This window comes from Hemicordylus capensis, chromosome 5, assembly GCF_027244095.1.
Source record: "Hemicordylus capensis ecotype Gifberg chromosome 5, rHemCap1.1.pri, whole genome shotgun sequence".
In the NCBI taxonomy this organism is placed as follows: Eukaryota; Metazoa; Chordata; class Lepidosauria; order Squamata; family Cordylidae; genus Hemicordylus; species Hemicordylus capensis.
This window is the reverse complement of record NC_069661.1, coordinates 209,971,699-209,986,927: the sequence shown is the minus strand read 5'-3', so window position 1 is coordinate 209,986,927 and position 15,229 is coordinate 209,971,699. Positions and strand designations below refer to the sequence as shown.

Here is a 15,229-nt window from a genome sequence, read left to right as displayed (position 1 = left end):
CACTCTTTGGGAAGAAGTAACCACAGCTTTACTTGCACTCGTAATGTAAGTAGCGTATTGACTGTTATTTATTTAAAAACACCCTTCCTAAAGTGGCTATGGGCAGTTTACATTAAAATCAAAAATACATAATAAAATAATTAAAATTTTAAAAAAACATTTGAACCAGCTTAAAATTAAAACTAGATATTAAAAGCCAGGCTAAAAAGATGGATCTTTAAGGCTCTCCTGAAGGCCTCCAAGGTAGATAATCCTCTCATATGTTATGACTACAGGCCAAATGCCAAGTGATGTAAGCAGCCTGATCTGTTTAAGCCTTGGTCTGTCCTAATCACTACTTATCAACATATGCCAATTATTATTAAAAGTATTCGTGTACCGCTTTTCAGATGTTCTTAAAGCAGTCTGTATATCAGAGGAAATTGTTCCCTGTCTCACAGTGGGCTCACAATCTTAAAATAATGACACAAAGGAGACATCATTAATAACCATTGGAGAGACACTATGCTGGGCTGAATAGGGACAGTTGCTCCCCCGCTACTAAATATAAGGGAGCTACCACTTTATTGTGTGCCCTGTTAAGGTACACATTCTCGGTTGCTGGGGTCAAGGACATCTCACTGGGTTATCCCCCTCACGTTATCCTCCTCCAAGGCAGGACTATGCTAATTAGCTGAAAGAAAGAAGCCTCACCGAATGTCTGAAGGGGATGACCCCGCCCCAGTTCTTACAGTCCTGCGTTGCTCCAGCCAGACCTTTTTTCCTTCTCAAATCTAACTCTTATCTTGCCCCTTCTTTGTCTACTCTTACTCTAAATACGTCCCTACCTTAGACCTTGGTGTACCCTTTGCTTCTTTCCTTTAAAAAACAAACTAAAAAAACCTCTTCCGCCTCCTTTTGTCCTGCTTGCCCCCTTCCCTGTTCTTTCCTGGCTGTATGGAGCATGCAGGAACGCCAAGACACATCTGTGTCCCAAGAGGAAAGGGACAGAGTGAATTTCACAGTGCAGCGCAAATACCGGCCACTTCTCAGCCGCCTGGCAAGACACTGGAAAGCCACCGCGAGTCTCCCGCCTTCGGGCTGCGAAACCCGCGGTAGAGCAGCACAGAGAGCTGGCGAGGGGAGTGAGATCTGTGGGCAGGCAGGGACACCTGAGCCAATCTCCATGCTGACTGCTAGGATAAAAGCGGCAGCAGTGGCCCTGCTCACTATTCCACCCCCGATGCAAGCACAGCTCAGAGCCTGGGCAGAGGAACGTCCGATGGAGGCGGCAAGTAAAAATGGCGGCCACAACAAAAAGAGCACAAAATCTATCTGCGCTCCAGAGGGGTCGTGCAAAGGACTCTCGGGGGGCTCAAGGCACCCACATCAAGGGCAACAGGGAGAAAGGGTGAGCTTGTTCCAGGGGAAGACTAGCTCCACTGTGCTTTCCACCAGCTCTGCCCTTAAAATGCCGAAATCTGTTCCACCTGAATGGCAAGCCTGGTTTAAAAACGCTATAGTTGAAACAGCGCAGCAGCTTAAGCCCTGTAATAAAAATAAAAGATCAAAGAAGCGTAAACGGATGTCCTCCTCTTCAGAGGAATCCTCTTCTTATGATTCACCCCCTCCATCTCCACGAAAGGCAAAGAAGAAGAGAAAGCATATTAGGGCTTTTCACTCTAAAGGGGAGAGAGACCTGAAACATAAAAAAGAAAAGTGCTGCCAACACCACTGTTGGCGAGAGTCCTGAGGCGCATAAGAACCCTGCAGGCAGAGGTAATTTTGGTGGCTCCGTTCTGGCCGAGGAGACCTTGGTTCACAGAGCTACTACATCTCAGGACGAAAGGCCCATGTTTTCTTCCATCTCTACCAGATCTTCTCTTACAGGGGCCGGTGCAACACCCCAACCCGAGCTGGTTACAGCTAGCCATATGGAGACTGAGCGGTGGATCCTAAAGGGTCAGGGCTATGCGGGAAAAAATTCCAATACCATCCTAGCTTCTCATAGAGATTCTATGAACAGAGTATATATACCAATGTACTTGGAGAGCCTTTTTGAGATGTTCAGCAAGACACAGTATTCTTCGGGGGCAAGCAAACATCCACCATCTTTTACAATTTCTCCAGGATGGCCTTGAGAAAGGACGTAAGCCCAACACATTGAAAAGACAAGCAGCTTCATTGGTGGGACTAATTTCGGGAAATTCACTGAGATCAAGTCTCTCACACCCGCACCTGTCACCATCTAAGCTACTTCGTTTTTTCCATTTGGAATTTAAATACTGTTGTGAAGGCGCTGCAGTTTACACCCTTCGAGCCAATTCAATCAGCATCAATGAGGTTATTTTCAATTAAGCTGGCATTTCTAGTTGCTGTAACATTGGCCAGACGCATTTCAGAACTCAGGGCTTTGTCTGTCTACAAAAATTACTGCATATTTGCAAAGGACTCAGTTCACCTTATACCCGATCCATTTATTAGGACTAAGGTGAGTTCTCAGTTTCACCAGTGTCAGGATGTTTTTCTCCCATCTTTCTGTCCACATCCAAAACATCCACAGGAGAAATTGTGGCACAAATTAGATGTGAGACGGTGTTTTAAGGTGTGTATTGAACGTTCTGCAGCATTCCGGACTGCAGATGCTCTGTTTGTGTCCTTCCTTCCAGGAACAATGGGTAGGGCAGTGACTTCATCTACTTTCACCAGGTGGATCAGACTTTGTATAGCTCTGGCATACGAGTCACAACACTTTCATCCACCTACGCGGATAATGGCTCATTCCACGAGGGCAGCAGCTACATCAGCTGCATTTTCGACTAATGCACCAGTCCATGAAATTTGTAAGGCTGCGACGTGGAAGAATCCCTTAACTTTCACAAGACATTTCAAGATGGACACTTATGAGTCCGCCCAGGTGGCTTTCGGAAGACGGGTGTTGCAGAAGGTGTTTCCCCAGGAGTGTCTAAGGCACATCCATCCCTTGGTGATATATAAGCTTTGGTAGGTCCCAGTGAGATATCCTAGACCCCAGCAACCGAGAATAGAGCATTGGTTCACTTCCCGTGAAGGCTTCTTCTGGTTGCTGGGGTCAAGGACATCTCAGCCCTCCTGGCTTGACGCTATTGTCTACTCCTGGGGGAAGAACATAGCTCTGTTTCACCCTTGGGTGGGAATGACCGAGTCGTATCCCTCAGAAAAGAATTGTTCCAGTCAGGAGTTTCCTCTCAAGGACTTGTTTTGCCTTCTTTTCCCTGACTTGCTGAAACTCATTGTTCTATTTTTACTGTTTATGGTATTGTTCATACATGTTATACTCTTAACTTAGGAACTTGGCCTGTAAGAACTGGGGCGGGGTCATGCCCTTCAGGCTCTAGAGGCTTCTGCCAGAAAAAGATGACACATTTGGTGGCATATCTTGGGAGAATTTTCACAAAAAGAAGACACAGGGAAAGAGAACAACCCCATTCCTAAGTCATTAGCTGAGGTACAGTGTTTTAGTCAGTCATGATTCCAATGACATGGGGTTTCCCAACATCGCAAAATGATTACAGAGGTTTGGTAAGCACAGAATGTCATTCCAGTAGGCACCAGAATGAGACTTGGCCTTCCAAAAGTTAAGAAGAGCACGATGGATGCCCCAGACCAGTCCTAGCCTATCAACATCGTGCAACCTTACATGCCCCTTGCAACGTAACAGTTGTGCTGTTGCGCTAGTCGCAAGAATTACCCCCAAAGGTCCCACAATTGACGGCCACTATTTCCAATGGCTGTCAATTGTCCAACCACGTTTGCACAATCCTTGTGATTAGAGCAACAGCACTCTTGTGCACAGGGGCGTAGCTAGGGGAGAGGGGGCCCGTGTTCATCCCTCTTTCTGGCGGCCCCCCAGACTGAGGGAGATAATGAAGAAAATAGGGAGGGATGTAGCTGGAGGGCCCTCTGGAGCTGGGGGCCGGTGTTCTTTGAACCCTTTCGTTCTATTATAGCTACGCCCCTGCTTGTGCAACTGCACAACAGTTATGTTGCAAGGTGCATGTAGCATTGTGCTGTACGTCAGCCATTAAGACTTCCTGGATCTTACACAGAAGGGTACTTTCTAGAGAATGCCAGCAGAGAGGCCTCCTGCTGAGAAGATGGGGAGATGATCAAAAGCTCTCCCTGCACGTCACAGTAGTCACATGGCTGATTCCTTCCTTCTGGACAGATTTAAACTATATACAAAAAAAAAATGCAGGTTATATTAATGGGTAAGGGTAAACTGTGCCATTGAGTCGGTGCCGACTCCTGGCAACAACAGAGCCCTGTGATTGTCTTTGGTAGAATACAGGAGGGGTTTACCATTGCCTCCTCCCACATAGTATGAGATGATGCCTTTCAGCATCTTCCTATATCAGTGCTGCCCAATATAGGTGTTTCCCATAGTCTGGAAAACATACCAGCGGGGATTCGAACCAGCAACCTCTGGCTTGCTAGTTAAGTCATTTCCCCACTGCGCAACCCTCTGTAAAAAATATACATGTATAGCACTGGTTCTTTGTGGCTACTCATGGAGCCCTGAAAGAAGCTTAAAACTAACAATTTTATATCACAGATTTGTTTGGAGGCCCCAGTCAAGAGCCTGTTTGTAGCAGTTAACATCAACACACACAGAGTGAGAGGCAGCATCTCCTCCAGAAGCTTTTCAGACTGAACAAACCTGAAGACTAAAAGGTGGGGAAGCAATTAAAAAAAATTGAGATACAGAGATTAAATGGCAGAGAGAGAGAGAGTCTGGCTGAGACAAATGTAGAGGGTAGATTTCGCAGGGCCCAGGCCAGTATCCTTGCACTTTGGGATTAGCTTGTCAAGAATTCAAGAACCACATCCAGAATTTCTAGGCAACAGCATGCCAAGGTAGGAGGGGGAAACCATCGTCCTCCATACTGGGCCCCCCACTTTCTAGCCAGGCTATTATTACTGGCTCACATTCTGTGCAAGGCAATGCAGACAGATGGAGCACCACCCGGGCTGTTGTGTCTGCATAAACACCACTCTGGTGTAAAGTTGCACAAACACAGTTGCACAAAGCAACCACCACTATTTTCAATGGGCATCCAGTTGCGCAACAGTGTTTGCATAACTCTACACCAGATCGCAACGGCTCTGTTGTGCAACACCAGTGGCAGTGTTTACATGTGAGTGGTGTCCTAACTGCCCAAGTTGCCTTGTGCAATATGTGAGTCACCATTTAGGGGTATGTAGACTTCTTTCCAACAAAACATTCTCAAAGCAGTTTACACGGAAAACAGAATGAGAAACAAATGCGGAAATGGCTCCCTGTCTCAAAGGGAGTCACAATCTAAAAGGACACAAGGGAGATGCCAGCAACAACCCTTGGAGAGGCACTATGCTGGGTTGAACAAAGACAGCTCCTCAAACAGACACTGTATTCTTGCTGCAGAGAAACTGACACATTCAAGATCACGCTGTGCCGGTGGCAGGTCACAGAATAGCCTGCAAGAACTTAGTAAGTCTTTTCCTTTGGCCATTGCTTCAAGGACATGAAACCGGCAAGGCAGAAAATGCTGCTTCAACGGCTTAGCAAACCAAGTTTGTCCATTGGTGCTGTCTTATATCCTTGTGTTCATTTCTGTGTCCTTTCCTGAATTGATTTTGCTATGGTTCTCCATAGTGTGACTGTTGTGTTCATTTGCACTGTGCTCAGCTCGCTGCTTGGGGCACATTGGGAGGTACTGAAACCAGCGAGCGGCACAGAACTTGGAGCCTATTCCAAAGGGAAGATCATAGACGTCAGAGGTATTTGCAGTGTCGTCGGACTCATAACCCTCTTTCCATGCCAGGAGTCCCCGCTCTTCCTTGCTCCCTACCAAAGGAAAGGCAGAGTGTGGTTAACAAGGGCCCATCAAAACAGTCCAAATACAGTTATGCTGTTTTAAAGTGCCATTCTCTGATGCCACAGAACAGCATGCTCCTTTCCCCATCACCATCATTTTACGGGGGTGAGAGTGAGATTCAAAGGCAGTGACTGGCCCAGAGTCACTCAGCTAGTATCATGGCTGAATGGGGATTTGAACCTGGGTCTCCTCGGTCCTAGTCCAGCACTCTAACCACTACACCACGCTGGGCTCCCAAAGGCACTTTTCCAGCCACAAGAATGAGAAGCAACACTTTCAATGAATTCTTCTCTTGGAATGCATGTAAAATGCAAGACGTCCAGAGTCAGCCCTAAGGTTTTTGGCATTCGAGGCAAAGTTTGAATCTGATGCCCACCCCCGCCCACCCCGCCTCTGGAAGTTTTTCTCACCTGGCTTTTAGCTTACATCTTCTCCAGAGTGGAGTTGTGCGTTCACATATTGGCCAAATTTACCCCGAAGTCCCTGCGAGCTCTCAGGAGCACCACACACGCGACTCAGGTTTTTCATTGCATGTTAAGAGTGTAGCCCAATTTATATCTGGGGTTTTAAAAAATCCACTTTTTGCTTCAGTTTTTGAGGGCAGCTTCAAACTCACAGTAAAGCTTCGCAGTAAACCCAGAGTAAAGCCTGCTGTCTGGGAAAGCTCCAGGTGAGAAGTGCGGAGTGCTGGCTGCAACTTGAGCCACACAGGCTGCTCATTCGCTGGGACAGGAGATAATTCGGGACAGAGCAAAGCAAGGCAAGGCAAGGCTGGCTTTGCTCACGCTCTCTCCCTCCCCTCAACCCTCCATTCCCCCTCCAGGGAGGAGAGCGAGTGGGCACTCCCAGTGTTAGACATGTCAGTGGTTGCTTGGAGAGGGAATGTACCAAAACACTCCAACGGGTGTCCTAGGCCGTTGCCGAGTTTTGCCTAATGGCTTGGCTGGCCCCGAAGATACTTCATAATTAGGGCAATTCTCTACAGTCGGCCAAAAGCTCTGCAGAGAAGCATTGGCTCCATCTTGCCAGCTGCCAATGTGAAAACACTCCAGTGATTCTGCCTTTCTGCCCCAGTTTTGCCCTCAGCAACCACTAGGCTTGTTCGACACAGAAACCTCCCTGATTTCAATCAGTGGTGTCCACACCCACCTTTTCCTCAGCTCAGGCACTGCAAACTCTTGTTGCTGGGCAGGACACATCATCACTCTAGCCAAGTGGGTTTTTCTGTAAGTGGCACCCACAGTGGGTCGTTCCCAAAGAACTGGCACCACCAATTCTTTGGGAATCTGCAATCAGAGCCCCTGCAGTCGGCTCTCAGCCACATGACTAGATCATTTAAACATCGCCTAGGCCAGGCGGGAGCAGCTCACAAAAGCAGATTCCCTGCCAGGAGGATGGCGTGTAAAAAGCCCCAGGATTCCTGCATGATCACTTTCAATAGTGGCAGCTTGGAACTATCCAAGGATCTTGTTCTTAAACCATCACATCAGGACTGTGATCTTAGACGAGTCCTAAAGAGGCTGAAAATACCAGCAGCCGAAATACCAGCAGCTGCCCACTCTGCGCAGCTCCAATTTAGGCAACCGATGCCACATATAGCCAAGAAAGCTGCCACATGGCAGGGACTCCTACCTGGAATCGTGTTATCAAGGAGGAAGCCCAGGAAGCCCCCGACAAACATGCCTGTGGTTAGCAGCACCTGGAGCACTTGGTCTAACTGCATAACTCCTAGAAACAGAATCCATTTGTCAAACAGTAACATTTCGAGAGTTTAAATTTGTTCTAAAGCCAAGGGGAGAAAGCCATTTGATTTAAGGTAGTACTGCAGTACTGCTTCATGACCTTCTACTTCAAACCATTTTAGCATGACTTGTGCAAAATCTAGGTGGTATATAATTAATTAATTAATTATTAACAATATGCTGTATTGTGAAGCAACTGTATAGTGATGTACTGTCTTTGGGATGAGGCCGTAGCTCAGTGGGAGAGCATCTGATTTGCATGCAGAAGGTCCCAGGTTCAGTCCCTGGCATCACCAGGTAGGGCTGAGGAAGACTCCAACCTGAAATCTTGGAGAGCCCCTGACAATCAGTGTAGATAGTACTGAGCTAGATGGCCCAAGGGTCTGACTTCGGTATAAGACAGCTTCTTATGTACATATGTTCCTATGTCCCCTTGCCAAGTTTGTGCATGAAAAATGACACAACAGAGCGTTCATGTATGCAAAAGGAGCATAAGATGATAGGAACTGCACTGCTAAGTCAGATCACTCTAGCTCAACATTCTGTCTAACAGCAGCCAGACAGATTAATTGGGGTTATGAAATGGTCATACCAATCACACCACCGCAAAAAGCTCCCTAGATCCAATCAATCCACATTTTCAATACGCCAACTCAATCAATTAACTCTCATAATGGAGATCTCCATCTCACATTGTTAAACCTCCAGCATTTGGTAGTATGAAGGGTGTACTTTTAGCTAACACGGCTTGCTGCTACCAGCAGATCGATCCCTCTGATAATGTTCCAATTATCTCATTCATCTCAACAGAAAAAAACAGTCTCACCCAGGACTGTGCACTGTTGCATCACTGGCCAACATCCAGACTAACACTGTGCTGGTGCTACAGAAGAGGGGCAATTTTCATTGATCTCCCATTCCCTCTGAAGCCCACTGTGATGTAAATAATCCCTGAAGGTTGTGCAGCCCTCAGGGGCATATTTTCAACAGGCACTGTGGGCTGCAGACGGAAGAGCAGTGTGACAAACCTAGCGCCTCCCCAGCAGCACCAGAGCAGCATTCGCAGCTCCAGCATTGTATTAGTCTGGATGTCAGCCACTGCCTCTAACCACCTCCTCAAGTTACTTGTCCAGCTTCCTTTTCATAACCATAATGTGCCTTAGACAAAATGCTGTAACAGCAGCGAATCCACACCTACAATTCTGCAATTTAAATCAACTGCCCCCAATCCTCAGATTCTGTGCACAAGCAAGGATTTGCATACATGTAGTCACCAAACAGACAGTCAGTGTGACCAATGGTAATGCTGCTCATTGGATCAGAAGGGATGGGGGTCTAAAGACAGATTATTGAATCAATGTCAACTGGTATCGCAAGACAGAAGCGACAAGCAAAAATTCACTCGCAGCAATACCCAAGTATGTTTACAAGCCTTGCACCCCTATTTTAGTGAGTTGTATTTCTAATTACTACTTTAGACTAACCTTTAACTTCAGATGAAAGACAATGTACTGTATTTACACAAATATAGTATACTGTATTACACAAATACAGACGACTCTGAATTTAAGTCAACCTCCTTGAAAAATAGAGGTTAAATACAGGTTATATCTGTTTTTACCCAAAAGGAAGAGGAATCTGAATTTACATGATCACTCAAGTTCTAACATCAAAGAACTTGGAAAATTTTTTGTCTTGGATTCAGGTAAATATAGTATAACAAGATGTAGTTTTGGTAAGAACTAATCTGCCTACTTTCCTTTCACTATAATCTTAATTGATAATTACCATCTTCATAAGTTAGCCCACTGGTGCCTCCAATGATCACGTGTCCGCCATCTTGAATTGGGGTGGATAACATCGCAAACTACACAATTGAGGTGTCCCTATGTGTCACTAGAACTGTACAATATTTGGTCAAAATACGTTCCAACTCATGCCTCAAACATTCATGCATCTGCCATGTTGAATTGGGGTGGATAACATCATCATAAGCGATGCTGTTGAGGTGTCCCCATGTGTCACTACAATTGTACCAAATTTGGTCCAAATCAGTTAGGCGGTTCACAAGTTAGTTCATTTTCAGCTCAAACATTCACACGTCTGCCATCTTGAACTGGGGTGGATGACATCATCACAGATTACACCACTGTGGAGTCCCTGTGTGTCCCTACAACTGTTCCAAATTCAAATCAGTCCAGGCATTGTGAAGTTGATGGGGGGGACACGGACACACACACAAACATAGAAAACTGGGTGATCTCATCAGCTTGAAAGTAGGCTAAAAACCACACTCCCTTTGTATACCTGTTTTCAGTACATCTGAATTGTTGTTTACCCAGTTAGGAATGGTCAGACCCGCAAATATAGAAAATCCAAAGATGAAGAGGTTTCTTGAAGAGTTCATGTCTGTATACTGAATAAAGAGGAGATGTTATTTGTAGATCAAACCAATACAATCTACCACGTTTACTCTTAGTGATGTTTTTAATATGCCCCTACTTTGAACTGTAGGTATGACCATCTCAGTCTATGACAACTGTGGAGAAAAACGCAGGGCAAGATTGTTGTGCAAGCATCCACAAGATTCCGGTTCGATTTGACTTTTGGCGTGCCACTGCAACTGTTGCTTTTTGACAACTGCTATAGTCTTCCAAAAGCCATATTTTAACTGAAATGTGCATGTTGGTAGACTTAAGCATGGGTTGAGATGATCCTATGAAATGTTTCAGGGCACATTCAGAACTAGCAAATGGGTACAAATACTGAAAAGATGGAAGGAGTGGATCCACCCAAACATGAAAATGGCATGTGTGTTTCAGCACCTGCTCAACTTGCAACTCAGCATATGTTGCCCATGCATCACCGTCCTGAGCCATTTTGGAAGGGAGGTATATAAATCAAATAAATCATCATCATCATACTTTCAGCAGTTTCCTGGTGACACTTCCAAGGGTGCTGAAGCATTCACACAAGAGGTACTTAATCCAGCACTGTCCAAATCTGCTCAACTGGGTGACTGCTTCTATCTTGAACACAGTCCTATGAATGTAGTTGAATCCTGATTCACCCATCTATATACACCAGGTTTGTACAATCTGGGTTAATTTTGACTTTTGAGCAACATGTCACACTCTGAAAATCCATTCTTTAAATTGTTGTAAATTTTCTTTATGTTAGTTTTAAAAAATAAAATATGATGATGATGATGATGATGATGATGACGACGACGATGACGACGTTACTTGTTAGCTGCCCCATAACAAAATGTTCTCTGGGAGGCTTACAATAGAACAATAATAGTATAAAATATACCACTAAAACACAAAAATTAAAAAAAAAAAAACACCAAATACAATAAAATACCAAATGCAATACATTTTAAAACCCTATTTTAAAAACCTACTTGGCCTGGGTGAAAAAAGAACTTCACCAGGCATTTAAAAGAACAAAGTGATGATGCCTGGTGAGACTCACTGGGGAAGCTATTCCACAAACAGGGTGCCACCACTAAAAAGGTCATCTCCCTAGCAGCCACCTACCTCGTCACATTTGGCAGGGGTACTCAGAACAGGGCCTGTGAAAATCTCAAAGTTTGGGTCAAAACAGATGGGGCAAGGCATTCTCTCAGGTAACCTGGTTCAAAGCCATTTAGGGATTTAAAGCAGGGTTTCTTAACTTAAATATAGCTATGATTTTATAGTACCAAAAGAAGGCCATGGAAAACAAGGCAGCAGGATATGTTGCTAAAATCATTTTCTAAACAATGCCAAGAGGAATCTTTATTAGCACTTTCTAATAAAAATAAATTATAATTCCTATCATCCTCATCATCACGATGCTTTAATAGATCTTAATCTTATAACAATAAGAAAGCAAGTTTGGATACACACTTCCATCCTTCTCATTGAGTTCTTGAGATGGCTCATGCTACATTTGGTGCTTATCTTTCAATTTAAAATCTTTAAATAGCCTTTGCTACATTTTAAAATAAGTGTTATAATAAAATGGGAACATATACAGATTGATAACATTTCATTTTTATGGTAGCAATTTCTATCTCACTATGAGATCTTCAATTTGGATCATTGCAGAATCTCTCTTTTAATCTTATCTAATTATCTGACAATTATATTGATAAAGGTCATCTATCCTGTTAGTCACCAAGATACTTTACTGATTATAGGCCCCATTTCACCTTATACTGAAATGTTCTCATTTTTATAGCACAGTTACTGTTTAATCCTGTTCTGTATTTGTTAATCTTTTAACCTGAAAAATGCAACTATTTTTCAATTGGAGCATTAACACATAGTTCATTGACTCTTTTGGATTTATTAAAGATTACAAGATCTATTCATTCAAGATGATGTACCTAAAGGCTGTGTCTGTATTCCTTCAATATTTTATATTCCCCAGATCGTTTGTACATCATTGTAAGTAAAAATTACCCATCTACAGGTATTAATTCAATAACCTCCTTCATGGTGTGAGAGTATTTAATTAATTATTAAAGAATTGATTGTTTTAACATAATTCACATTGAAAGCATTTTAGTATGTGGAAAATAATTGTCCATTCTACCCTGTCAAGCCCATCTAATGGTGCAGTGAGGAAGTAACTTGTCTAGGGAGCAAGAGGTTGCCAGTTCGAATTCCAAAACACCTGTATCGGGCAGCAGCGATATAGGAAAGTGCTGAAAGGCATCATCTCATACTGCGCAGGAGATAGCAACGGTAAACCCCTCCTATATTCTACCAAAGAAAAACCATCGGGCTCTGTGGTCGCCAGGAGTCGACACCGACTTGATGGCAGACTTTACCTTTACCCTGTCAAATGCCTTGTCTACATCAACTAACATTACTATTACTGCTTCTTTTCCAACATTACACATTAATTATGAATAATGTTATTCTTGTATTATCAGATAATTGTCTCCTTGCAGAAGCATTAACCTACATCCATATTAGTGTCACGCTAGTGTAATGCTATTGTGTTTGTGCATGGACATAGTGCAGGGACGTTGAGCAAAGAAAGGAATGTCTGTTCCAGAGCAGTCCTTGAATGAGCAGATGTTGACAACATGCACAAGCTTGTATATGTCCCCCAAAAGACCTTCCATTGCACAGCTCCACAAACTTCTTAAGTGTGAAACTTCTTTTGTTGCACTAACACAATACTAGTCTGAATGTCAGCTACCATTTTGTTTGCCTGGATGTAAAGTCCCATACTCTTATTCAGGCTGTTAGCTAGCAATGATGTAAGTATTCTATCATCCTAATTTAGGGGAGAAATATAATTGTACAACTCAGTTTGCTTAGGATCTTTCCTTCTTTATGAATTTTGTATTATTTCAAGTCCTGCATCATTTCAAGTTTCTGGAATTTGATGTCAAGTACTGCGCAGGAGATGGCAATGGTAAACCCCTCCTGTATTCTAGCAAAGAAAACCACATGGCAATGTGGTCACCAGGAGTCGACACCAACTCAACAGCACAACTTCACCTTTCAAACATTAGTTAAGCAGTTTTATAGGGTAATATATTTGGGCCAGAAGTCTTGTTAGATTTCAGGGCTGATACTGTGTAATGCATCTTTTCCTCTGCTACCAGTGCATTTTAATAGCTACTTATCTTCTTTATTTATTTTTGAAATTTCCAGACTATATATAAATGTTCCAATTACCCCAGTAACTTGAGAATCTGACTGATTAAGCTTCATTCCTTGATTAGCTCCTCACCTGATAATGTCACCATCTTCAAATCAACAAAATCCAAGAGAGGATTTTTTTGTTTCTGTGGTAGATAATGTGGTAATAGTTTATATGCTTTAATTCATTCCCCCACACATACACACCTTTCACCTTACAACAACCCTGTTAGGCTGAGAGATTATAACTGGCCCCTCAGTAAGCTTCATGGCTGAGTAGAGATTTGAATCCAGGTCTCTTTAGCCCTAGTCCAACCACTACACCACACTGGCTTCCCCTTCCTGTCTTTGTCAGCTGTCAGGCACTATCTGGAAGAGTCACCATGAGCAGTAAGGACAACCAAATGTAACCTTCCTATCAGATAACCTGACAATATTAACAACAGAAAATTCTGACTGCTGCAGAAACTTGCAAAAGGAGGAACACTATTGATGACACTTTGTTACCTGTTACAACTTGATAACTTTGCCCATGATAACTTGTCGACACATTTCATAACTGATTGCACAACACATTTCGCAGGCGGTTGTACAATCTTAGAGATGTCCCGGAGAAGGTCTCCCATCAGCATAAACGGCAGTGTGATGGCTAGCCACCATCAGCACTAATATGCACTGTAGCTCCTTAGGTTCAATGCTTGTCTCAGTGCTAAACCTGGGAAGTGTCTCTTTGTGATTTGGAACTCTGGTCACTTAGTGTTCTATGTCACAGGAGCAAAGGTGCTATTACTACCAGACTTCAGGGCCAAAGTCCAGGCGCCTGCTATCAGAGGGGCCCCACCAGGGTCACCAGCAATCGCCTCCCGCAGCCCAGAGTCGATGGGGGCTGCCGACCCACCACTTCCTGGTCCCCCACTCCCACTGCCGCCTTTTTCCTTTCCTGACCCTGCTGCTGCCACCCCACCGCCACCACCTCTGCGCTGGCTCTTGCCCCGGCCAGAGCAGGAAAACTAGCTCTCTTGTGCAAATGAGAGACTCTATTTCTCTCAATGGCCACAGAAAGACGATCAAAAATGGTGACAGGCGTGCATGTCCATCACCATTTCCAATAGGCTCTTGCCATGGACCAGGTGGAAGAACCAGTTTTCTCGCTTGAGCAAGAGAGCCTTCTCCAGCTCTGGCCACGGCAAGAGCAAAGGACGGAAGGCGGAAGAGGACAAAGGAGGAGGAGATGCCAATGTGAGAGCAGCAATAGCAAAGCGGGGAGGGGAGGAGGAAGAGGATAGAGGAGGAGGAGCAGATGCTTCTGCCACCACCAGCAGCACCAAGAGCAGCAGAAGAAAAATACCAGTGGAGAGAAATACCAGTGTCCCTTTCAAAGTAAATGAGGCAGTAGGAGGGGGGGATTTACTCTGTTTACTATACAAGGTTTCTTTCTTCGTCTTAATACCCCACACAGTGTGTAAATGTATGGCATGGGGCTGCGTGCTTTCTTCTATTCCCCCCACCCCACCCCATGTTCTGTCGATTTCTGGATGGTCAAGAAGCTCTAAATTAGAAACACGGGAAGTTGCTGTGCAGGTGAAGCATGGGGAGAACTCCTTTCTTGAGTATGAGACAAAAGTACCATGAAATTTGGAAAACAGCATAACAAGGGGCTACAGACAGAAGGGAATAAAACCTTGCTTATCCCCAGCTAGCATGGCTACATACATCACTGGTTTTTATTGTGTTATGTGCTGATTTAATAATTAGTATAAGATGCTCTAAGGACTATGTAGCTCAGCTACATAGCTGAAATGTGGTAGAAAAGCCGGAAACCTATGTTGCAGGTTTCCAGTCAGCAGACAGAAGGCACATGTCATTTAGTTCTCAAAACGGTTGCTAGACAGAAGCTGTTGTTGGTTAATGTTCTATGCTGCATTTGAATTCACTAGCATGCTGCAAGTAAGAATTTGGCCTA

At 44.2% G+C, this 15,229-nt stretch overlaps 1 protein-coding gene across 1 annotated transcript in view; it reads right to left on the bottom strand.

Annotated features, from left to right (window-relative positions):
- Positions 1-46: 46 nt before the first annotated feature.
- The window catches only part of LOC128326664 (solute carrier family 23 member 1-like), a 66,122-nt gene continuing 50,939 nt past the window's right edge, over positions 47-15,229 (bottom strand). Inside the window, exons 12-14 of the mRNA XM_053253891.1 lie at positions 9,926-10,034; positions 7,509-7,604; positions 47-5,845 (exon numbers count right to left, since the gene is read on the bottom strand). Coding sequence (XP_053109866.1) covers positions 5,592-5,845; positions 7,509-7,604; positions 9,926-10,034 — 459 coding nt within the window. The 3' untranslated portion in view covers positions 47-5,591. The remainder of the gene's footprint in view (positions 5,846-7,508; positions 7,605-9,925; positions 10,035-15,229) is intronic.